We start from the raw sequence: 26,826 nt of genomic DNA, 5'->3' as shown, positions 1-26,826 counted from the left end.
AAACTCTCACTGTTTGCAGATGACATGATCCTCTACATAGAAAACCCTAAAGACTCTACCAGAAAATTACTAAAGCTAATCAATGAATATAGTAAAGTTGCAGGATATAAAATCAACACACAGAAATCCCTTGCATTCCTATATACTAACAATGAAAAAACAGAAAGAGAAATTAAGGAAACAATATCATTCAGCACTGCAACAAAAAGAATAAAATACTTAGGAGAATATCTACCTAAAGAAACAAAAGACCTATACATAGAAAACTATAAAACACTGATGAAAGAAATCAAAGAGGACACAAACAGATGGAGAAACATACCGTGTTCATGGATTGGAAGAATCAATATTGTCAAAATGGCTATTCTACCCAAAGCAATCTATAGATTCAATGCAATCCCTATCAAGCTACCAACGGTATTTTCCACAGAACTAGAACAAATAATTTCACAATTTGTATGGAAATACAAAAAACCTCGAATAGCCAAAGTAATCTTGAGAAAGAAGAATGGAACTGGAGGAATCAACCTGCCTGACTTCAGACTCTACTACAAAGCCACAGTCATCAAGACAGTATGGTACTGGCACAAACCATTATTAAATGGAGTCAGTAGAGAACACTGGTCAAGTGTACTGGCTTTAGAGTCAGAAGAATTCTGTTGGTTCCTAGCCTTACCACTATATGACTAGGACAAATCACTTTAATTTTCTGGACCTCAGTTTTCTCATTTATACTGTAAGAAGTGTTATAGTACCTATCTGTTTGAATTTCTATATGCTTAAATGCTATAATTTTTGTAAAGTGCTAAACACAGCCCTTCCTATATAATAAGAATTCTAGGATGTTTAGCAAGTATTATTATAAAATGTCGTTTCTCTACTTACTCATCAGAGGATGAAGAATGTGATTTAAATTTTCATTTTGATTCAGAGTGAAAATTATTAATATATTTTAGAGTATACATGTATGTGGTAATAAAAAGTGTTTTCTTAACTCTCTTTGATGTTAAGCCTTATAAGTAAAAGAGAATAATACATTAGCATAGACGTTAAGAATATGTTCTTTGAAGTCACAAACTTTGGTTCAAGCAATATATTCATCAATTACTAGCTGTATGGTCTTAGAAATTTTATTTAACTTTCTCTGTTTGGGTCTCCCTTTCTGAAGGACATATTGATGATTACTTCTCAGCCACTGCTGCTGCTAAGTCACTTCAGTCGTGTCTGACTCTGTGCGACCCCATCCCTGGGATTCTCCAGGCAAGAACACTGGAGTGGGTTGCCATTTCCTTCTCCAATGCATAAAAGTGAAAAGCGAAAGTGAAGTCGCTCAGTCATGTCCGACTCTTCGCGACCCCATGGACTGCAGCCTACCAGGCTCCTACGTCCATGGGATTTTCCAGGCAAGAGTACTGGAGTGGGGTGCCATTGCCTTCTCAGCCACAGTCTTCTATAAAACCAGGTGCAAAATTGGTTGGTCTCAGCGTACCTCAACCCTTTGAACTTAATGTTGTATTTTTCAAGAAATACTGTAATTCTTGTCTTTACTAGAGTCTGTAGCTCTCCTTGGCCAGCATCATGTCTTAGTTAACTCCAGCATCCATCTTAAGACCTAAAAAATTATAGAGACACAACATGTGGCAGCAGAATAAATAAATGCTAGAAGCAGATCAACAGGAAGAAGATGAGTTTAATTTTGGATACCTGATAGGTTGAAGGTACTACAGAATATTTAGGTAGAGGTGTTCAAAAATTCATTAGAAATTCAGAATGAAAACCCTGGGATAGTGGGAGATACTGATGAATATTTTATGTCATCTGGAAGTATAACTGAAGTCACAGCTAAACATAATCCCTAAAATTATCCCCAAACTATTTGTCATACATTATGAAAAGGGAAAGTGAAAGTTGGTCAGTCGTGTCCAACTCTTTGCAACCCCCAGGCCAGAATACTGAAGTGGGTAGCTGTTCCCTTCTCCAGGGGATCTTCCTAATCCAGGGATCAAACCCAGGTCTCCCACATTGCAGGCAGATTCTTTACCAGCTGAGCCACAAGGGAAACCCAAGAATATTGGAGTAGGTAGCCTATCCCTTCTCTAGCAGATTTTTCCCAACCCAGGAATTAAACCAGGGTCTCCTGCATTGCAGATGGATTCTTCACCAACTGAGCTATCAAGGTAAGCCCATAATACATTATACTATAAACTAAACATGGATGATGGCTTTCATCTTTCATCACTGCAAATGCACAGAGTTCGTGTGATTGTCTTCCGCTTACAGGCAAAGAACAGAGCTATGTGCAATTGTGTAATTCAGAGGTCCATTTCCTTCTTATATTTCATAGAAGACAGACCAGGACCAGGTTTTGTATTTAGAGTCTATCACACTTAGTTGAAAAAGCCAAAGGCATGAAATCAGGAATAGCTCACAAAAGTTAATATTAATATATTATAATATTAATAATACTAATATATTATTTAAAATATAAAAATATATTTCTTATAAGAAACAGCCGCCAGGAGGAGTAATTATATATCAAAAGTGATGAACCTGTAGGCAAAACCTGTTCCAAAAATTAACATTTTAATTCCAAATTTAAATATATAAACAGCTTTTCTTTACAAAGTTTTATAAACCTCACTTGAAAGGTGTTTCAGGGGATTTAAAGTGTTACACTAAAGAACAGTATTCTGCTGATGTATAGGATTTTCAGATCTATTATGTTCTTTTTCTCACAGTATAAGCTGTGCCAGAGAATCATAAAATAATCCATCCACACAGCCACTGCTTAAATTCTCTCACCAGGAAGCCCACGAGGTGACCCACCTAGCCATGCTGAATACTTCTATTGGCAGGAAACTCACTTCCTGTTAGTTTGCACAACACATCTAGGACAATGCTAACAGCTAAAAAGAGGTCGCGCTTTTTGTTCTATACATTTAAAACTGGCAAATGGCTCAAATGTTTTGCTAAACCTAAAACAGTTCTGTTGTTCTATAAACCTCAAAGGCGATTTGAAGAATAAATTATATGGACTAAAACAGTCTAATAATTTCAAAATGATTATCTTACGGAACCTATTAGTACTACTGAAAGAAACATAGAACAAAATTACAATTGACCTTAAGATATATATATGTTTCATTTTAATTATTTCCAAAATGTATTATTTATGAAGGAAAAGAAGCATAAAATGTTTCTGGGTGTTTATTTAGGTTTCCTCATCCTCTGCTATTTTTTAAAATAATAAATCCAGAATGAAAGAAAGTTAACAAGCTATTTTGACTTTTTTGAAAACAAAAATTAATAATAACTTGAAATGGTGATTTTTCTTCACTGCATTACATCAATCAGTCACTAAGATATCCTTGGACTGCAGCCTTCCCTTTAAAATTGTTGACAAGTAGGAATAAGTTTCTTCAATTGTAATGGTGAAGTCTGATGCTAAGAAAATACTTACACGTTTAATATGAATCATTTGTCTTTATAACCTCTCCATGAAGCAAGTAACAATAAATCTGAATTTTTACATTTGGGAAAGTTCTGAAATAGTTTATAGTGCATTCTAAGCACAGAGGACATTTATTTGCCAGGAAAAGGATGCCATGTCTTGGGCACCACAATAAATTTAATTGCTTTTAAGTAAAATAGACCTACAGTAAATTCTTTCCAAAACTTCTGGTATAGAATTTAAATCTTTAGGGTTTACTTAAGTCACAATTAATAGCTAATAGAACATTACAGAGTCTCTTTGTACTAGAATTTTTTTCCTTGCCAACAATGGAAATTAACAGCTCAAAGAACTTAAGACACATGCTTTTTTCTAACCCATGCCAAGTAAATAAACCCTAGGTTTTGCTTGATTCATGTGGATTCTTCACTAAAACCTGGAAAAATGAAAGAATTCATGAGAAGACTGTAGCCTTGACTTCTGACACCTGTAAAGTGTACTTTTACCAGGAGCTGCAGGTATCCCCTCAAGTATAACAGCGAGAACCACCCTGGATTAGGATTCTCTCTGAGTGTCCCCTTCATCCCTAGTAGACTGGGATGAAGCATCTAGAAAATGAATCCATATAAAGTTATGCATATTCTAATGGGTCAGCTTCTATCCTTCCATTACTGTATTTGATCCCTAAGACCCTAACTGAAATATCTTATACCCTTATTTGGTCTTTGGAGACTTTTCTATGGATTGTTAAATGCTGAAGTAAAACAGTCATCATCAAATGAAAGGCTAACTTTTACTTCTCATCATTATGACCACAGCCATCAGTGTCATCTGTGAGCAATGTATTGGTTCAACTGTTTCTGGCTAGCTTAGTAACCACAGGAAGATGCCTTGATCATCTCTGAAACTCTTTCATCTATCATTAATCAATCAATCAATCATTGAATTCCTAAATGCATGGTATTGTGCTAGGCTCTGGGGCAACAGAGGATAAGATGGCTGGATGGCTTCACCAGCTCAACTGACATGAATTTGAGCAAACTCCAGGAGATAGTGGAGGACAGAGGAGCCTGGCATGCTGCAGTTCACAAAGAGTCAGACACAACTTAGTGGTTAAACAACAACTGGGAAAATAATCATAAATGGAATTGACTTTGCCCCTGCTCTTACAAGTGGACCTTATTATTATTATTATTTTGTAGTTGGGGAGATATGACATACTTAGTGCAGTACTTTAAATATAAGAGCCACTCAATAAATAACTTTTGATTAAACAGTAACTGGGTTTAGGCAGCATCAGCATTTTCATTGTGCTATTCACCACTTAAAAATCTCCAATGGATACTCTGAGAATTTAAAGAAATGAGAAATGGTTCCTGACTTTATGAAGCTTACATCTGGACTTGGGAGACAAGTATATAGAGGGTACTTGCTAAAACAAATAAATATGCAAGAATCCACAGGATACATACAAAAGAACAGACACTAGATACCACAGGTGATCAGAGTATGAAATGATTACTAGGCTGGACCACTGTGAGAATGTTTCTGAAGGACCTGGGCCTTACCCCGTAAATCTGACTAAAGACTTCTTAGTCAGCTTTCAGCTAGAGTCTCTTCTTTGAGGATTTCTTGGGTGACTCTCCTCCAGCAATATCTATTGTCTCCATTTTTGATGCTACTGTTTGCTGAAGGCAAAAATTAAAATGGAAGCCCATATACTTATATATATAACGCGACCCCATGGACTATAACCCCCCAGAATCCTGCGACCATGGGATACTCTAGGCAAGAATACTGGAGTGGATTGCCATTTCCTTCTCCAATGAATCTTCCTGACCCAGAGATCGAACCCAGGTATCCTGCATTGCTGACGGATTCTTTACCATCTGAGCCACTAGGGAAGCCATAATTTACTTAGTCCAACTATTTAAAACTTATAGCTAAGACACATTTAAATAAAATTATATCCTCCTACCTAGGCAAATAATAGCATTACTGCAATATGAAAACCCAGGTTGAAATGTAAAATTCTCAAACTCCTCAGAATTCTTTCCTGGAATATGGTGGCACGGGAGAAATTGGTCATTGGTCCTTCTCCTGACCTACAGAAGCTCTCTTCTCCCCACTCCCAATCCTGTAATGCCTCATAAAGAGCCTTGTGCACACACACTTGCACACCAAAGCCTGTATGTCCAAACTTCACTCAAACCCTGGCAAACAGTCACACCAAGGTGACATTTTAACATGAAGGGTATGTATCCCAAGAACACAAGCTGCCTTGGAGAATGGAGTTGAAGAAGACATCTACATAGTTACTGTTAGCAGGATAAAGTCCTCTTGGGATGGGAATTCAGGAGATTACAACTGTTTCCAGGGCATGTCTTTGATCTACAAGCTCCTAGCCCTGTTGGGAGAGGCAAAGAAGTCCTTTTTGCAAAGGTTTGGGGCTTCCCTGGTGGCTCAGATGGGAAAGAATCTGCCTGCCATGCAGGAAACCCAGGTTCCATCCCTGGATTGGGAAGATCCCCTGGAGAAGGGAATGGCTACCCACTCCGTCATTCTTGCCTGGAGAATCCCATGGACAGAGGAGTCTGGCAGGCTACAGTCCATAGGGTTGCAAAGAGTCGAACATGACACGTGACTTTCATACACACTAAAATGGTACCAGTGATACTTAATTTTCAAAACTATCATAAGAATTAGCACTTAATGAGAAGGGAAGTACTTAGAACATAAAAATGCTATCATTGCTAAAATATATAAATCCTGTTGTAGCTATGATTCCTGTTGTTATTACAATATGTTTGAAAAACCATTAAGTGCTACAGGAACACATGGAACATACTGGTAATGCTGACTCCTTTGGACTCTATAAGACCTTGTCATTAATTAAAGCATCAAGGAAAATCTACACTTGTCATAGCTTGAACTATGAACTATGTTGAACTAACAATCTACACTTGTTATTCCGAAGAAGCTCTTCTGCTCTTAAGTACTTTAAAGTCCAGACCAGCAGTATAGGTAGTATCCCTGGTAAGTTTGAGTCTTGTATCCCATTTCTACTTTCTGACTCTAAGCTTTCTTTTCCTAAATGAAGCCTTCTCCCAGCTCAGCAAAAACTTCTAGCATGCTTTTATGATCTCAAATCACTAAGAGATGATTTAATAATCAAGATAAGTTACCTTGCCTGCAAATATTACAAGTACAAAAGGCTTGGCTGGCACTGCAAGCCCATCTGTCTTGCTGCTACCTCACTGCCCTTGGTCACTTCAGCAAATGAGAATAGAACTTGCTTCCTGGCCCTTTGCCTTTGCTTTCCATCTGTCTTCAGCATGTATTTCCCTTTCAGCACTGCCCTATGTGTGCCTGAGACGACAGCAGCCCATAATTATCTTCTGCCCAAAGAATTCTCAGACACTGCCACCTCACAGCTCCCTGGAAGACACTGAGAAAATACATTTTTATGACTATCAAGAAATCACAGAATCTTGGTGCTTGAAAAAGACCAAAAAAATTTTTTTTAAATTTTTCCATTCAGAGAGGAATCTTGTTCCATATCTATAAAAGATCCTTATTCAACTTTTACTATCTGGATAGCACTGAAGATGGGGAATTCCGGCCTTCATAAGGCAGCCTATGTCATTGCTAGGCATGTTGAGCATACAGAAAATTGTCTGCTTGTAATCTTTTAACTGCTCATATTGATGTATCATATCCAGGTACTGGGGGGTAGAGGCCGAAGATGCAATGGTGAGTAAGATCGTCCTTGTCGTCAATGAACTCTTTTATGTTGAACCAAAATGCTAAATAATACAGTGGTTAAGTTGATGAGCTCTGGAGTCAAATTTCCCAATGGGGTGTCCTGGGGAAATCTGAGACCTGATGGTATTTTTAAAATAAAACTTCTTTCCTTAAGAACTAGGCTTGATTTTTCTCATATGTTTGTTCTAGTTACAATATGAATTAAGCCCCACTGCGCTTGGTCATAACACAACCTTCAGCACAGAATTACAGCTTCTTCATGAACTCCAGGACACTGCCTTGTTATGCAAGCTACATATTATAATAGAAATCACACATAATGGACCTGACTTTTCATGCATGCACTCTGGTTATTCATTTAATATGTTTTATGTCAAATATGAGATAGTACCTGGTCTGAGTAGTGAAGCAGGAATGGGTCTGGTAATAATAAAGGGTAAAGAGATCACTCTAGGAAAGGATCAAGATGGTGGAGTAGGAGGATATGGAGCTCATCTTCCCCCAACAAACACATCAAAAATATATCTACATATTCAACAACCCTCACAGAAAACTAGAGGCAGAAGATCTCTTATATAACCAAACCTGCAAGGAAGATCCCTATTTAACAGGGTATAATGGAGGGAAAAAGGGCATCAGGATGGGACCAAAGTCTCTGGGAGGAAATCTATAAAGGGTGGAAGGTCCACACAAGTGACCCTTCACCCTGGGAGGCCCCCATGCTTGCTGGGAGGTCCACCAAGACAGAAAGAGAGGGTGGAGGGGTCTGGCCTCCACTCATTAGAAGTGTGCATTGTTGGCCTGCTAACAATCAAGGTGGCGAGAGAACAGCACTTATGGCTGCCTGCTCACTATACTTCCCTGTCCAAAACATGCACTGGATGAGGCTGCTGGTATGAATTGCACGTAGGCCCCGAATCTTTGAGAGATGGGCCCTGGGAGAAAATTCGGTCCAGCTGTGCAAGACTGCCAAGAGGGTCCCCAAAAGGGCTGTGACAGGCACAGGGCAAAAAGGATGCCACACCTAACATCCAGGGCAGCTTTTGGACACCACATCATTACACTCCCTATTAAGGGGATAACAGACAGCACACTCTGAAGAAAGATGTGGCTGGCATCCATTCCAAAAACTGCTCTGGCACCAAAAATACTGGACTTACACAGTCTACGCAGGAACACTCCCATGTAAAATCACCCCTTCAAGGGCACATGAGATAACAGTTTCTCATAAACTCATCGAATCAGAAAAAGCTAAATAAAATTAAAAAGCAGAGGAACTATTCCCAATTAAGAGTATAAGAGAAATCCCCTGAAAGAACAAAGAATGAAACAGACCTCACAGTTTACTAGACACTGAGTTCAAGATGGAGGTAATAAAAATGATAAAGGAATTAAGAAAGATATCACTGCAACAAAGAACTAGAAACTATGAAGAGGAATCAATCAAAATTGGACAATTCATTTGCCAAGATATAAACCAAGCTAAATACAATGAATAGCAGATTATATAGCAGAAGAATGAATAACTGATCTAGGAGACAGAATAACGGAAATCATCCAATCAGACAGCATATAGACAAAAAAGAAGCAAATTATGAGAGCTATGGGGTAATATAAAGTGTGTTAACCTATGCATAATAGGGGCTCCAGAAGGAAAAAAGGAATTGAAAATGTATTTGAAGAAATTATGGCTGAAAGCTTCCTAAAACTAAAAAGAAATAGATATCCACGTACAAGAAGCATCAGTTCAGTTCAGTTCAGTTCAGTCGCTCAGTCGTGTCTGACTCTTTGCGACCCCATGAATCGCAGCATGCCAGGCCTCCCTGTCCATCACAAACTCCCGGAGTTTACTCAAATTCATGCCCATTGAGTCGGTGATGCTATCCAGCCATCTCATTCTCTGTCGTCCCCTTCTCCTCCTGCCCCCAATCCCTCCCAGCATCAGGGTCTTTTCCAACGAGTCAACTCTTCGCAAGAGGTGGCCCAAGTATTGGAATTTCAGCTTCAGCATCAGTCCTTCCAATGAACACCCAGGACTTATCCCCTTCAGGATGGACTGGTTGGATCTCCTTGCAGTCCAAGGGACTCTCAAGAGTCTTCTCCAACACCACAGTTCAAAAGCATCAATTTTTTCAGCACTCAGCTTTCTTCACAGTCCAACTCTCATCCATATATGACCACTGGAAAAACCATAGCCTTGACTAGATGGACCTTTGTTAGCAAAGTAACGTCTCTGCTTTTTAATATGCTATCTAGGTTGGTCATAACTTTCCTTCCAAGGAGTAAGCGTCTTTTAATTTCATGGCTGCAGTACCATCTGCAGTGATTTTGGAGCCCAGAAAAATAAAGTCTGCCACTGTTTCCACTGTCTCCCCATCTATTTCCCATGAGGTGATGGGACCAGATGCCATGATCTTAGCTTTCTGAATGTTGAGCTTTAAGCCAACTTTTTCACTCTCCTCTTTCACTTTCATCAAGAGGCTTTTTAGTTCCTCTTCACTTTCTGCCATAAGGGTGGTATCATCTGCATATCTGAGGTTATTGATATTTCTCCGGGCAATCTTGATTCTAGCTTGTGCTTCCTCCAGCCCAGCGTTTCTCATGATGTACTCTGCATATAAGTTAAATAAGCAGGGTGACAATATACAACCTTGACATACTCCTTTTCCTATTTGGAACCAGTCTGTTGTTCCATGTCCAGTTCTAACTGTTGCTTCCTGACCTGCATACAGGTTTCTCAAGAGGCAGGTCAGGTAGTCTGGTATTCCCATCTTCTTCAGAATTTTCCATAGTTTATCGTGATCCACACAGCCAAAGGCTTTGGCATAGTCAATAAAGCAGAAATAGATGTTTTTCTGGAACTCTCTTGCTTTTTCAATGATCCAGTGGATATTGGCAATTTGATCTCTGGTTCCTCTGCTTTTTCTAAAACCAGCTTGAACATCTGGAAGTTCACGGTTCACGTATTGCTGTAGCCTGGCTTGGAGAATTTTGAGCATTACCTTATTAGCGTGTTAGATGAGTGCAATTGTGCGGTAGTTTGAGCATTCTTTGGGATTGCCTTTCTTAGGGACTGGAATGAAAACTGACCTTTTCCAGTCCTGTGGCCACAAGAAGCATAGAGGGTCCCAATCCAGACCCACACAAAGATATATCATAATTAAAAACAACAAAAGTTAAAGATAGAATTTTAAATGCTTCAAGAGAGAAAAACAGAGTCAAGAGCAAGGGAACCCTCATAAAGCTATCAGTTTATCTCTCTACATAAACTTTATAGGCCAGTAGGGAGAGGTACGATATGTCCAAAATCCTGAAAGGAAAAACCTGCAACCTAGTATACTCTATCCAGCAAGATTATCATTTTACAATGCATGTATATGTGTGTGTGTGTGTGTGCGCGCGCACGCACGTGTGTTCTATTGTGTCCAACTCTTTGCAACCCCATGGACTGCAGCCCACCAGGAGCCCTCTGTCCATGGGATTTCCCAGGGAATGATATCAGAGTGGGTTGCCACTTCCCACTCCAGGGGATCTTCCTGACCCAGGAATGGAACCCACGTCTTCTGCATCTCCTGCTTGGCAGGTGAATTCTTTACCACTGCACCACCTAGGAAGCCCAGAAAAAAAGGAACCCTCCTACATTATTAGTGAGAATGTAAACTGGCACAGCCACTAGGTAAAACATTAGGGAATTTCCTTAAAAAACTAAAAATAAAGCAACCATATGATCCAGCAATCCAACTTTTGGAAATATACCAGAAAATATGTAATTAATTCAAAAACATACATGTACCTCAATACTAATAGCAGCACCACTTACAGTAAAATAGCCAAGACATGGAACTCAAGTGCCCATCAAATAATAACATATATATATACACACACACACATATATATACACACTTTCTTAAACCAATCATCTGTGCATATACATATCACACCTGTGTGTGTATATGTATATACACACATATATGTGTGTGTATGTGTGTATATATATATACACATATGTGTGTGTGTATATATATACACACACACAATGGAATACTCCTCAGTCATAAAAGAGAATAAAATATTGCCATTTGTAGCAACAAGGATGGACTTAGAGAATATAGGACCTAGACCAAGAGAATATAGTTAGAAAAATATAGTTAGAAAAATATAATATATAGTTAGAAAAATATTTCTAACTGAAGTCAGAATGAGAAAGACATATATGATATCAACTATATGGGGAATCTAAAAAATAATACAAATGAATGTATCTACAAAACAGAAACAAATTCACAAGACATAGAAAATAAATTTATGGTTACCAAAGGGAAAGTGAGGTGAAGAGGGATAAATTAGGAGTATGGGATTAACAGATACAAACTACAATACATAAAAGAGATAAGCAAAGAGGACTTACTGTATAACACAGGGAAATATATCCAGTATTTTGTAATAACCTATAATGGAAAATAATCTGAAATATATATATATATAAACTGATTAACTTTGATGCATACCTAAAAATAACAAAATAGTATAAGTCAACAATATTTCAATTTTTTTTTTTTAAAAAGGAGATTGTTCTAACAAAACAGACAACTGCCTTTAGGAAGTAAGAGAGGAAAGCTCCCCCAAAATCAACCCTTAGTAGAATATTAGTCTCCTAATCCATTGGTTCCTCAAAGAGACTAATCAGATTCTACTATGCAGTTCAAAAGTATGTGTATTATATGTCTGAGTCACACTCTATACCTATTGAATCAGAATCTTTGAGTTGAGGGGAGCAAGTGTTTAAGGAAGGCATGTAAATTTTTAAAAAGTTTCCCCAAATTACTCATTCCAAGTTCATCTTTTTTCACATCTGTTTCTTGCTAGTTAAAAAAAGAATATACTTCTATGGAACTGAATAATTTAACTATCACAATAATGTTAAGTCATGCTGTCAGAACCTTAGCTCCACAAGCTGTTAAGAAGAAACATTTTCCCTGGAAGTCTTGTTCTTTAGTAACCTGATGATTTTGTCCTTGATGTCACATGTAAACAGGTTATTTGTAAAGTGACTTCATAATGGGAATCTAAAGTTCTCATAATGGGGCCACTGGTCTCAAATCATCAATTGAGGCTTTGAGGATTTGCTATGAAACTTTCAACAGAGGAACTCCCGTGGATGAATTACATTGTTCTTTATGGAAAAGATGAAAACTTCCTTTGTGGCTCTCATGGTTATTGGCTATTTCTCATGTAAGGATTTGTCAAAGAACCTCAGGGAGGGAGTAAACAATTGATCTTCTAAGGGCTAGTAACAGACCAATGATAATTGTTTTCTAGATGAAGGAATTTCTGAAATTTTGACATTTCTCTTGGAGTTAAAAAATTCACTACCTTGACTAAAATAATTGATGGTGGTTGAATCCATTTTTTAATATCCCAAGAATTCAGCCATAGACAGATTTAGACTCAAGATATTTTAAGGGATGATCCTAAGAAGTATAACCAACATTTGACAGGTAATTGGCCTTCGACTTTATAATCAATTTCATCTCTCCTCCCTCTTCTTCCTAATACTTGCACACCAGCCAGAAACCTCCACAAGCTTGCACTTCTTGTGTGCACACACACAAATGCCTTCTGCACAAGGCAGTGTCAGTTTCTCATGTGGCTTACTCTTAGAGCACAACCTAATTATACCAATGTCACCAATAAGGGAAGTCCATGATGGGAAACTGAATCTGCTGGCAGGATGGCACAGATAGAGGGGGAGGCAAGGAGGAGCTTCAGTCTCAGCAGCTGAAAGAAGTCAAGGCTGTGAAGTAGGCATGAAGGATGAAGGTAACAGGAACCATTAAAAGTTTGGGTAAGCAGTTGCTGACACAGAGGTCAAACAAAGAGGTCAAAAAAATGTTCCTCGGAAGCAGACAGAGTTTGGAAAGAGTATATTCAGAAGGACAGGAAATGATTTTTTTAAATGGAGGCAGGTATGTAAGTGTTCTGTCAGCAGGTAGCCAGGATAACTATCAAGAATCAGACTTTTCTCTGGAATGGATCTAGCAATGTGTGAACTGCCCGGTATTGGAGGATATGCTGAGTCCCAGGATTTAAATCTCTCCTGCTTAAGGCCAGCATTAAAGCTAGGCATGGTGGTGCACTGTGTCAGGCATGAGGAAAGGGAGCAGTGTTCAGGAATCAGGCCTGACCAGACAAACCTTGCGTGAAGAAGCCACATATTTTTCTGTGAGTTTCATGGTTATGAATTTACTTGGGATTACTTAATGGGTGAATTAGCTGTTTACATCTCAGCACTACATTTCTTGATTCATTTTCTGAATATTTTTGTTTCAGATATTTTTGGTAACATCGGAGAGAAGGTAAGTTTGCTACTTCCTGCAAAAGAATGATTTTTACAATCTTAAGCTTGTAGCATTTCTATTAGATTGAACCATATTAACCCATATGAAACTGCTAACATTTGACCATTGTTTATCTATAGAATGGCAGATCACTGGTTCAAGCGAAACATCTCTGTCAAAATAAATGCTGAGGAAAACCAGGACTCATCCCTGTCTCTTACTGCTTCTTCACCTTTTTATCAACCACTAGATATTAAAGCTCCTCATTGTAATTTTTTAAATATCTTTCTTCCTTCTAAGTGCTTCCCTGACAGCTCAGTAAAGAATCTGCCTGCAATGCAGGAGACCGCAGTTCGACTCCTGGGTCGGGAAGATCCTCTGGAGAAGGGATAGGCTACCCAACTCCACTATTCTTGGGCTTCCCTTGTGGCTCAGCTGATGAAGAATCTGCCTGTAATGTGGGAGACCTGGATTCGATCCCTGGGTTGCAAAGATCCCCTGGAGAAGGGAAAGGCTACCCACTCCAGTACTGTGGTCTGGAGAATTCTATGGACTGTATAGAGTGCAAAGTTCCATGGACTGTATATAGGTTGCAAAGAGTCAGACATGACTGAGTGACTTTCACTTTTTCCTTCTAAAGTCATTGCTGATGCTTTTATTCCAGCCCTTCTCACTTTTTGCCCACATTATTGCAAGAGACATCTAATGATCTCCTTGCACTTAGTTTGATACAAGGGTTTTGGAAAACAGAGTTTTATTGGAACACAGCCATACTCATTTGTTTACATCTTGTCTCTAGCTGCTTTCAACAACAAAGCTGAGCAAGGAAGATGTAGTATGGCTTTTAATAGGGAAATAACTTACCACCTCGAGCTTAATAGGAAAAGTTTGCCAATCCGTGCACTAATCTCCACAACCATAAGAATGGGCCTTCTAAAATGCAAATCTGATTAAGATGCCACCCTCCTTAAAGAAAGGCTCCTACTACCCTTAGGGTACTTTTTGCATATCCTCCTTATCCTAGCCTCTTTCTCCCTAAAAGGAGAACTTCCTTTCTCTTACTTTAGATTCTAGCTAACTTTAACTATTTTGGGGTCCTTGCTATTCCAGTGTGTCTTTGTATTATAATTCCCTCTAATTAAATTATACTTCTTTCTATACTTATATCCAACTTTAGAAATCCCTTTCATTCTTCAGGAACCCACTATAAGAATCAATTCTTTGGTAAATTTTTCCCAAACACAGTATATGGGCTTAATCATTAAAAGAAGAGCTAAGAGACCTAAACAGTGTTTCCCACAGTGATTTGAGTACTAATGATGATTTTAGTGAATATCTAATGAATATCTTGTATTACAATAATTAAAGCTTCTTTAATGTGTTAGAAAGAATATAATAACAACTTCAAATTCAAGACAGCACGGATATTCATACTTAGGACAGATCTAAGGTGAATAGTCAAGTTTAAAAAGGCAGCCAATTCAAGGAAACTTAAAAAAAACGGCACCTGAATTTGGAAGGAGTCATGAACCAAGTGGCTGAAACTTGGGAACCATTACTGTAAGTAATGGGAGTGACTGAAGTTTTGTACACAGGGCAGTAGCCGGAAAAACTGGATATATGGATAGACTGTGATCTGAACCTATGGAATAGGGAATTGGGGCAGCTCATTCCTAATTTGCCCATTACAAAATTCTCATGAACTTTACAAGTCTCCCTGTTGCCTGCAGACAAATTGTTCTGTCACTCAAGTTCCTCTAAGACTAGCTTACTCCAACTCTGGTAATATTGAAGAAATTAAAATGGGGGAAATATTGGTAAAATTTGAAACTGATAACTTCTTCCCTCACTATTCCAGCTTCCAAATCTCCAAAAGACTCAACTATAGCCAGTGCCAGAGTGTCACTCAGGGTGTCCCAATCTAGGCACAAGAGTTAATGGAAGGTGGGTTTGGATGAACTAAAATAACTCCTGAGTCACCTGGACAGTGGTTGTAGTCAGTTATTCCCAGTGGGTACAGTCATTATTGCTACTTCTCAGAATAATCTACTTCTCCAAGAAGTTACAGATATAAGACAGTCAAAGACCAGGGCTGCATAGCCTCAGCTGCCTTTCAGAGTGAAAACTGCAAAGACTCTGACTGCTGAATTTAAGATAAGAAAGTTTTCATGTTTGAATTTTAAAAGAAGACATATTTTATTATTATCTCCTCTGTGTACAAAGTTAGACATCCAAGTACTTATAGTAGAAGCCATTAAGAGAACTTGTCGGGTAGAGAGTTTGACCTATGAGTTTTGTTTTAGGACATTTCGTGCAGTTATTATCAAAAGAAGACTGTACAACAGAAACACACATGCTCCATAAGAGTCAGCCCAATATGTGCCTCTAATAATGTTACATATTCTAACTCCTGCGTATACTGCTTTGCTAAAATGTAAGTGAAAACACCAACCCCCAAACAGAACCCTCTTGAAAATCTATTGTGTAGCTGACTGATAACACTTCTACATATTTTGGAAAATGTGTGTGAACTCCTTAAGATGTGATTGTCTAAACTAAAAACAATGTCATTGGAATTTCTGTTGTACTTATTGAACCCAAGGGGTGTGGGGTAACTGGGATTAACTGAGATTTTGAGTCCCACCTCCAACTCTCGCAAAGAATCCTCCCTTTATCAGCATTGAACATTAGGTTTCAATATAATTTTATGGGGAAAAGGTTTTGTTCCTAAAATGTTTGAAAACCATAGTTGTAAGACAAATCACTCTTTTCAAGATAACAAATCAACAAGTCTGAGGACTTTGGATTGAATCCTGCCCTTGTGGTTAAGTGATACTGAGAAATCTCATAAGTACTCCAAACCTTGAGCTCTTGTTTAAAATCTGAGATTGTATTTATGATATTTACTGCTTCACTTGCTAAATATCCTTTGACCACAGTGACCCTTCTTTCCTGATATTTTCAAAGGTACAAAGCTCTTTCCTGCTTCAAGACCCTAGGACAAACTATCCTCTCCTATAAGAATTTTTTCCCCTTGATTTTCATAGAGCTAGTTCTCCCTCATCATTTAAGTTTCAGCCCAAGTATTTCTTTTTTACAGATGCCTTCCCTGACCATCCTACCTAACACAGATTTATCTCTGACATTTTCCATATTAATATGCTTCTGTCTATAATTCTTGTAACACCCAGATTTTCTATTTATTTCCTAAGTTTAAGCTCCATGAAGTCAGAAGGCAGGTTTTTTATTTATTCATAGTACTTGGCACAGTGTCTAGCACCACATATGCACTGTAAATATATACTTATTGAACAAATGAGTTCTTGAGGAGAATGAACATAATGGGTGTAAAAAGCATTTTTAAACTTAACCCTTTACAGGTTATGTTTTTTTTAAGTTTTATCACTTGTATCAATCTCTCAGACTTGAGCATACGGTTAAGAGTGTAGACTGATCCTTATAGACTTGAATTGGAATTTCACCTCTTCTATTTAAACTATGATCTAGGACAGATAATTAACCTCAGTAATTACCTGAGATGTTGTTCATGAGAATTAAAAGGCATAATGCATAAAGGGAGCCTAGTATAATGCCTGTCATACAGTAGGCCATTAGTGTTCTTGTTATGTTGCTTCTAACTAGAGGACCAACCATCCCAGTTTGCCTGAGACAGATGGTTTTTCTGGGATGGAAAACTTTGAGTGCTAAAACAGGACAGCCTTGGACAGACCAAAATAGTCATCTTACCATCAACATGCTTTCATACCAACCCCTCGTTCTCCTTCTACATTTCCCAACTCTTTTCTTCACTCAGACCATAAAAACTATATCACAGTCATCTTCAGCTAGTACAATAATATCTTTCAGACAATCTCAAACCTCATCTTACGGGCCTCTACGGTATTGGTCACAATAATTCTATGGAACACACTGAGACTCCTTAGAGGAAGAGAAACGGTATAGATGATTGCTATCTTGTCTCTCAAATTTATTACTAGCTCTTCACTTCCATCTTTTCTTCAAATTTACTATCTACCCACTTTCCTAGGATGTCAAGGTTTCAGGGAATTGAAAAATAACTTCTCAGTGCTAAGAGTTTACCCTTAGGGTTTTAGTTTAAAAGCAGGGTGAATATTAAATTTACTTTGTTAAAGTATACAACCCAGTCTTTAGTATAGTCACAGAGTTATGAAACCATCACAGCTATCTAAAGGTCAGAATAGTTTTAATCAAATATAAACCTATATCCATTTTACCATTCCCTTCAGTATCTGGCAATCACTACTTTACTTTCTACCTTTATGTATTTACCTATTCTAGACTATCAGTAAAAACAGAATCATGCAATATGTGACTTTTTGCTTGGAGAACTTAGGGACAAATTCAAAATATCACAGCTTGTGAGGGGAGAAGCTAAGAAACAATTCCAGGAATCTAACATACAGAGCCCTCAAGCTTAACTTTGAATTACTTTGATTAGAATCTTTTATTTGACCAGAGTTTTAGAATATTTAAAAACAATCTTTCACACTTATCTGTTTCACGAATCTTTAATAAATGCTTAGTAAGTTCCAGACACTGTGCTAGGTGTAGGGAAAAAGTGGGGAAGAATAAGATACCATTATTCTCAGACTATTACTATATGTAATACAGATATATAACTAAAGGCCTGCTATAGTTTAGAAAGTATTTCCCTAAACAGGGCACCTATGAAAGCCATATCAATACTGGATGGGAGGCAAGGATGAGATTATTCCCTTTTTATACATAATAAGAAAAGACTCCAAAGTTAATTCCTTTCCTCAAGTCAAATTGGAAGGATTTACATAAGATGAACAATGTTTTTTTGTTTCCTATGTGGCTACTGTTACTTTTTTTAAATGGACCACTTTTTCATGAAAAATGCAATAACAAAAGTCCATTGACTAAAATTTATCGCAAAATGTAGTAACTGGCTTGCTGCTGTTACTACATTTCTGCTGAAGATGACAAATATTTTCACTTGTGTTTTCTGCACTACTGTATTTATCTTTTTCTTGATAATTATGCTTTGCCCCCCAAAATAAGAATCCTCCCTGTTTGTAGTTCATAGAGCCCTTTCACAAGGAGCCTCAAAGAGCCTTTCTTGGTAGGTACCCATAATTATGGTCATTTTACAAATAAGTAATTCTGGTTCAGAATACTGAAAAGATTTTCCCATGGTTCTTCAGGGAGTCACTGTTTTTCCCTCCCCCTACTTAAAATACAAATTTATACACCTGTTAAAAGCTCTAATAATTCACCGTGATTACCAAGCACAGCGGTTTCCAGAGTGAAGGGAGTGTTGAGAGGAGCGGTGAATCTCTGTAGCTGTGGGTTATTTGTAAGCTAAGAGTTTACACATCAAGACTTGTCTTCGCTTAAAATCCCTAAAACAGTACAACTAGAGGAGGAGAAATAAAGGTTGTATTTCATATGAATTGTCACTAAATACTTATATCAATTTCTCTTAGAGCTTTGGAACTCACTCTTTCAGTTCAACATCTTGGAAAATGTTAGAAGTTCAAAAAATCTTGACTGTGAAGTGACTTTCCTTTGTTCATCATAAGTGAACCCATTTGAATCAACCATCATCTTTCCTCCAAAAAGCATAATTCATTACATTTTCTTATTAAAAAAATCAATAAATCTTATGCGATGGAAAGTTCCTCTTTAACTCAAGATATATTTAATGAGACACACCAGAATTGTGTTTGTTTCTAGAAGTACAGAACTGAGTAGGAAGTGACCTCTGCCTTTGAGTAACTCAGTCTGATAAGCTAACTGGACAATTCACTTATTCAGTAAATGTTCTTTAAGAACTTAAGAACTGAGAGACTTGGCTACGTTCTGGGTCCTTACTGGTAATCAAAATAAGTTTGTTCTTTGTGCAGTTTACAATCCAGGGAGGGAGCAAGAAAACAAGATTATAAAAATATAATACAATGTGAAAAGAGAAAAACAACCCATGACATCTGGGAGCTAACCTTGGCATTGCCATAGCACTCTTTGGTTCAAATGAAAAATGAAAAACAAGTGACCTTGATGTTCTCCTGTTTAGCAAACAACTTTGCAGAATATTAACATCCAACAAAGCTGGTCTGCAACCGTGATGAATCAAGACGAAGACAGTACTACTCTATAATTAAGCCTGAACTCAGGCAAAACAAACATCATGCAAACTACCAAAGATCCCCTATTTCAGGTTAATATGAGTGACTGTTGCTTCTTTACCAATTACAACTTTAGCCTATTCTTTCCTCCTCCTAAATAAGACTTTTTAAGATGCCAATCATAGAATTCTCACTTCCTGAGGGTATCCAATCCAGGGCAAAGCCATTAAAATTTCCCCAAATCAACCTAATAATCCCAAATCTGGACAATAAATCCTTCCTAATATCCTTTTACTGATGTACCTTATGGCCTCCATTGTGTTCTCTCTCACAGAGATGAATAATATATCCAACCTGTCCAACTAAGGTGCTCCTCATGTGTGGTCTTGGGCAAATGCAAAACTTGAAAGTGGCAACAATACCATGCCTGTCGTTCAAACCCTCTTTCTTGCTTTTCTCTTCAGGAGCATAAGGAACATGAAATAGGTACTACTTGAACTCTTAAATTAAGGGGTATGGAATATTTTATTCATCTATTTATTCACTCATTGGCTTATATGCTAACTTGTTCCAAAAATACTTTAAGGAGGCTGATATTATTCAGTGGATTCAGAGGTATAGAGTAGGGGGCAGCTCCCTGATAACTGTCATATAAATACAACACTCTGACCTAACAGGACACCTAGAGACAATGGAACCTAAGGTGGGATGAAAGTACCCCAATGACCCTGATGTTTAATAGGATACCCCTTCCCCAAAAGCCGAAGCTCCCTCTATCCTTTCCTCAACCATATTAATCACCTGCTGTCAGCTGATACCTGACTCCCTGTCCTTATAAGCATCTTCTTCGCTTTATTGGACACTCTTCATTCCCATTTCCATTTTCGATTCTTATTCACTACTGGTGGAAAGTCTGTTCTCAGGTTTTACAAGAAAAATCATCATATTTTTTTTTCCTGTTAGTCTTCAAAAACATAAGAAGCTCTAAACCAATCTTCAAGAAAGTCTAAGTCAAGTTACTCTTAGCCAAACATAATGATTTTCAAGTGACTGCTCTCACAAGAGGCGTTTAAAAACATGTTGGGATTTGATTTTTGTTTGTCACAGTGACTGGAGTGGTACTAACAGCATTCAGTAGATAAATACCCTTCAATGCACGACACAATAAAGAAGTAACCCATCCAAAATGCCAATAGCTGACTTCCCTGATGGTCCAGTGGTTAAGAATCCACTTGCCAATGCAGAGTACATGGGTTTAATCCCTGCTCCAGGAGGATTCCACATTCTGTGGGGCAGTAGAGCCCATGCATCACAACTACTGAACCAGCGCGCCCTAGAGCCCATATTCCACAACAAGAGAAGCCACTGCAAGAGAAGCCTGTGTACCGCGACTAGAGAGCAGCCCCGACTTGCCACAACTGGTGAAAGTGGTGAAGACCCAGCATGGCCATAAATAAATAAATAGAATTTTAAAATTCTAAAAACATCTGCTTTAACAACGAACAAACAAAAAACCCAAAATGCCAATGCTACTCCTACTGAGAAACATCTCACCCATAGAGGCAAAGTATCTACTGCATCCAACCCTGCTGCTTCTTTCCATGCCCACACCAGGTATCAGTAATCAATGAGAGCACACTCCACTGAGCTGGCATGGTTGCAAAATCTTTCTCAACACAGCAATCAAAGCATGTTGTGTACATCAGATTTGGCATGGAAGACAAAATCCATTTGTCATTCTGGCCCTTACCTTTTTAAGACAAAGGAAGCCTCATTGTTCTTGAGATGAAGTCTCCATGTGGCACCTGGGTCCTCTTCCATTTCCTTGCCTTGATCATCTATCTGTAACAGAGAAGAAAAAACCCGAAACATGTGATAAGCCCACTCTCAAGGCTCTGCCGCTCAGGTTAGACCTTTAAAGGTAGACATTTTTCATTCATATAGAAATAAAAATTTGCAGAACAGAGAGTAACATTTGGCTTGTTACAAGTTTACAGGAGTGTCATGACAGGTAGAAGCACAAATGATTCTGGCACTGAGAAGTTTGCAACAACTGATCACACTCCCTCCCCTTTTAATATAAAAGAAGCCTGAATTTTAACTCTGGATACACTAGCTCCACCATCTTCATGATTTGCTGGCTTTCCAAATAAAGTGGTCTTTCCTTGTCCAAACACATCATCTCTTGATTTATTTTCTGTCATGCAGTGAGCAATATGAGCTTGGACTTGGCAACATGACCGTTCTCTCAGGTCTTCTAAGACACCATCATGATGTCAGCTCTGTGGCTGGGACTCTGCACCATCCCAACGGATCTGACTGAAGCATCTAAAGTTTTGCTCCTTATGCAGTGAGTGAGCTACACCCTCTAGTGGGGAGAAAACATGTAGTATATTGAACGTCTTTGGAAGAATAACACCGAAAAGAAAACTCATCTCAGATACTGAATTTAAAAAAAAAAAAAAACTGGGGTTGGGGAAGGTGGGAGCAAAGTAGAGGTGGGGAGGATTTCCATGGCACTTGTACCTTAAAAATCCAGAGGGCCTGGTGCACTGGGAAGACCCAGAGGGATGGGGTGGAGAGGGAGGTGGGAGGGGGGATCGGGATGGGGAATACGTGTAAATCTATGGCTGATTCATATCACTGTATGACAAAACCCACTGAAAGGTTGTGAAGTAATTAGCCTCCAACTAATAAAATAAATAAATAAATAAAATTAAAAAAAAAAATCCAGAGGGATCTCTGAATTCAGGCATGACTCCACCCAGTCTCACAAATTGTTGCCAGGTTTTTTTCTGGTCTCCTTTTTTTGATCCATCCATGTTTTCCCTGACATTGTCTTCATTCTTAGGCTTTGACCACTTCACCCATTCCAGAGGTAAACCCTGGCAGCTCCAGAGTTACAATTTCTGTAGAAGAGAACTTACCTTTCTTAAAACTTCTAGTAAAAGATTTGAAGCTTATACACTAGTTGGGATAAGATTGCTGAATCAGTCTTTAGGGCTACAAGTGTGCTTTAAATTTTATTGAAATAGAATAAATTACAAGGCACTGCAGGAGCCAGAGGTGAAGCAGACCTCCTGAATGGACTAGACGAGGATAAAGAACTGTTCCCCAAAGGAACATTAAGGCACTGTTGCCAGGAAAATTAAAGAAGTAACTAAACCACACATTAATACTACCCTTTGGGATTCCATTTTTCTCTCCTCTGAATCTGAGGTTGTCCTCAGGCTTGCCCAGAGTTCAGTCCCCTGCTACACACTTAACTATCTGTATCATAATAAGTTATGGTACTGCCAGGAGCTGAAACACTTTACTATCTCAGTAGAAGGCAAGGAAATATCACCCAGAGAGCTAAGCCTTCTGGAAAATACACTTTCATACCCATACAAAATCATTTGATGTGCTGGCCCACAAACCATGGGCAGTCTGGTAGCCCCTCAACTTCAGAGGACCCCAGGGCATTTCTGTTCTCGCGGTTACTTCTTGCTCCATATCCCTAATTTTGCAGAGTTCTCCATCAGCCCCTCATTTCACCTTTTAACATTATCCACCACTTTGGCACAGCACTTTGGTGCTTCATTCCTCAAACATTTTCAAGGCTATTCAGAGTAACACGTTTTCTGAAGGTTTAGGATAATAGAGGCAGTTAATGGCTAACACAGCATAGTAAATATTATCAGGAATATCTTTGTTAAAAGTGATGAAATCTAACTGAAACTTAGCCTAGGTCAAACAAGAATTGGGTGGGTTCATGCAATTAGCAGGACCCAGCGTCTTAATTCAAGATCAGCAGTATCCCCAGACTGAAGCAACACAAGGAGTCTTACTGTCCACCTCTGATCTCTGCTAGTCTATGAATTGCATGAAATGCTGGTTTTGTCATCTCCCATACAGATTCTATCTACATGATGACTTAATGCTGTTACCACCCTAGTCATGTATCCTCACAGCTTGAGAGCCAAAAGGAAAAGGGTTGGGTGGGAAGAAGGGAAATCATGGGGCTTAGCTATTCCCCATCAATATGCAACTACAATCTGCTAATATGGGGAACTGAATTTTTGAGTAATTATCTTATAACCAAAAAAATTAAATGCAAGCATAGAAATGAATAAATCACATCTATATTTTAGTTTGGGTTAAGAAATAGTCTACAAATAATTATAATTTAAAATATAGATACTTTAGGAAAATATAACATAGTAAAGAATATGATGGATGAATTGTGTGATTCTAATTTGAAATCTTTAATTATTGATTTAAATTTAGAATTTTAAGAGAATAAAAATTTTATTAAGTGTGTATTATTGGCGCTTTGAGAAGTTGTCATTTGCCACCTTTATGTTTAACTGAATAAGAGTTGTAACATTTGGAAAGAATTTTGTTATAACTGAAGTACTCAAAAGCAAAAATTGAGTACATTTATCCTTTCATTAATTCCTTCATCCAACTAAGCTTAACTGTATACCCACCCCCCCCCCCATCTGTTCATGTTTGAGAAACTGGTTCACCTGGATGTTTGCCTGTCTCCCTTGACCAAACTGCAGGTAGAAATATATCCACTTACTGTATTTGTTTCTTTGCAACTAGTCCAATGCCTCCCCCCAGAGCAAGCATTCAGAAAATATTTGTTGAATGAATTAATGAACCATGTCAGATTCAAAATACAACCAGTGTTTGAAAACTACACCTGCTTTCTACCTGTTACTTTTGGAATTTAAGGACCATCAGTTTCCATCCCAGTATTAGGCTCATTTGGGTGGGCCCAGTTCATCAGCACTTTTCATTTCTTTCCTTGTGACAGCTGAATGAGGTTAATTCACCTTCTACTAATCGGGGGCGGAGGGGGAACTTGCTCATTTAGTCAAGGTCAGGAGAGTCAGAGTATGTGAGGGGAAACTGAGTCCTGTGTGCCCTATATGCAGCAAAAGGAGATTGAAATGGTAGACTGAAACCAAGGCATATCAGGCCTTGGAACTCTGATCAACAAGAAATAAATGTATGCTTTAAGGTTTAAAGTTTAAGAAAAAATGAGTCATTGACACATTCCTTGTGTGCTTAAAGAAGATTAATCAGATTGTTATTTGGAGGAAAAATTACAAGAGTGCACAGGAGGAATATGAGTTTTGAAGTAAGATAGCTAAAATTTCAAAAAGTGATTTTATTTGCTAGCTGTGTGAACTTTAGCAAAATACTTAACCTCTCTGAACCTGAATTACATTACCTATAAGATGGGGTAAGCAATACTCACCTCACAGAGTTCATAGGGATTAAACATAATGATGTATTTTAAATGACTGGTAGAAAGACACTGTGATTAACACAATGAAAAAACAAAATATTAAGAATTTGCAAGTGAGACACAAGAGATAGGATGATGAGACAGAGAGACATAATTAAGAAGTAGTGACACAAGCTCATGGGGGAAGGAAAAGTGAGCTGAACTGGGTGTTACTATTATTTCAAGCACAGCTGCACAGAGCCTGGACACTGTCCTCTGTACTGCTTGGGTATCCTGACATTCCAATGGGCCAGGGTTTCCCACACTTCACTTCAGTGTTCTTTGTAGATGAGGTAGATTGCTTAGGAGCAGAAACTGCTTCCTACTCATGTCTGCAGCCCTAACAGTCTAACATATTCCCAGGTCCCACACAGTCTTTTAGTAAATGCTGACTCATGGTAAATAGTTCTTCGCATTTCAAACATCTCTTTTTCTAAAAAATAACTTTACTCTCACATCTCTAGAGAGCTGGCTAAATGATCAGCACTTAATGCAGTTGACAAGGAAAACACAGTAAGGCTGATTACTTAAAAGAAATTTTTTTGAGTTCCTAAAGTTTCTAGATCTTTTCATTTTCTTAAGACATAACCTTGATCTTGAACAGTATGGTCCAAATTAAAAATGAAAAACAATGGCCTTGTTTATGCTCACTTAGGTCTCATGTTTATAAAAGCTACCCATGAAACTTTTTCTTTTTTCCTTTTGTGTGTGCGCACACACGTGCACACGCCTAATCTACCAACTTGTGTTTGGTTTTGATAGTGCAATTCTCTAAGCATATACCTACTTACAACATCCTTTCACAGCATTTCCTTATGTAACTTGGGAAATTTTAAGATACTTTGAAAGTGAACTTCAGAAAAACCTCATGGTAAGAATTCAGTCCTTGAAACTTCAAACACTACTGAGAAAAAGGAAAAAAAAAAAAGTCTCTGAACAATCAAATAGTAACAGCTAACCTTTTCAGAATATTTGCTATGTGCTAGGCACTCTTCTAAGTGGATTACAAACATTATCTCACAAAAAAAAAAAAAATGAGAGAAAGGCTGTTGAGAAATTGGAACCCTTGTGCACTGTTGCTGAGAATGTAAAATGGGGTAATTACTATGGAAAAATTAAAAATAGAATTTCCATGTGATCAAACCATTCCACTTTGGGATATATATCCAAAAGAATGGAAAGTTGGATCTAGAAAAGATATCTGCACACTAATATTCACTGAAGAATTATTAACAATGTCTATTTACAACAGACATGTGGTAAGTGGGAAGCAACCCACTTACAAGCAAAATATGATATATGCATACAATGTAATATAACTCAGTCTTAAAAAGGAAGAAAAGTCTGACACATGCTGCAGCAGAGATGAACCTTGAAAACATTATACTAAGTGAAAAAAAACAAACAAAAAGGACATATTGTATGAGTCTACTCATATGTGCACAGCAAGAGAAAAGAATGGTGGCTGTCAGGGGCTGGGCTGCGGCAGGTGGGAATTGTTTAGGGCATATGGAGTTTCAGTTAGGGAAGATGAAAAAAACCTGGTGGTGGATGGTGATCTAGTCACATAACAACATAAATAGTCTTAATGCCAATGAATTAATGCCACTGTACACTCAAAATTGGTTAAAATACTAAATTTTTTTACATATATTTTGGTGGTGGTGATCTAGTCCCTGAGTCGTGTCTGACTCTGGGGACCCCGTGGACTGAATGGAGCCCACCAGGTTCCTCTGTCCATGGGATTTACCAGGCAAATATATTAAAGTGGGTTGCCATTTCCTTCCCCAAGGGATCCTCCCAATATAGGGATGGAACCTGTGTCTCCCACATTGGCTAGTGCATTCTTTACCACTGAGC

At 38.1% G+C, this 26,826-nt stretch overlaps 1 protein-coding gene across 1 annotated transcript in view; it reads right to left on the bottom strand.

The window, feature by feature from the left end:
* Nucleotides 1–26,826, bottom strand: part of LOC122439739 (sperm-associated acrosin inhibitor-like) — a 151,425-nt gene that overhangs the window by 122,906 nt on the left and 1,693 nt on the right. The window contains exon 2 of the mRNA XM_043465051.1: nucleotides 21,436–21,527. Within this exon, the coding sequence (XP_043320986.1) occupies nucleotides 21,436–21,506 (71 nt within the window). The 5' untranslated portion in view covers nucleotides 21,507–21,527. The remainder of the gene's footprint in view (nucleotides 1–21,435; nucleotides 21,528–26,826) is intronic.

This window comes from Cervus canadensis, chromosome 4 (genome assembly GCF_019320065.1).
Source record: "Cervus canadensis isolate Bull #8, Minnesota chromosome 4, ASM1932006v1, whole genome shotgun sequence".
In the NCBI taxonomy this organism is placed as follows: Eukaryota; Metazoa; Chordata; class Mammalia; order Artiodactyla; family Cervidae; genus Cervus; species Cervus canadensis.
Note: the sequence above shows the minus strand (reverse complement) of the source record. Positions and strands in the feature narration are given on the sequence as shown.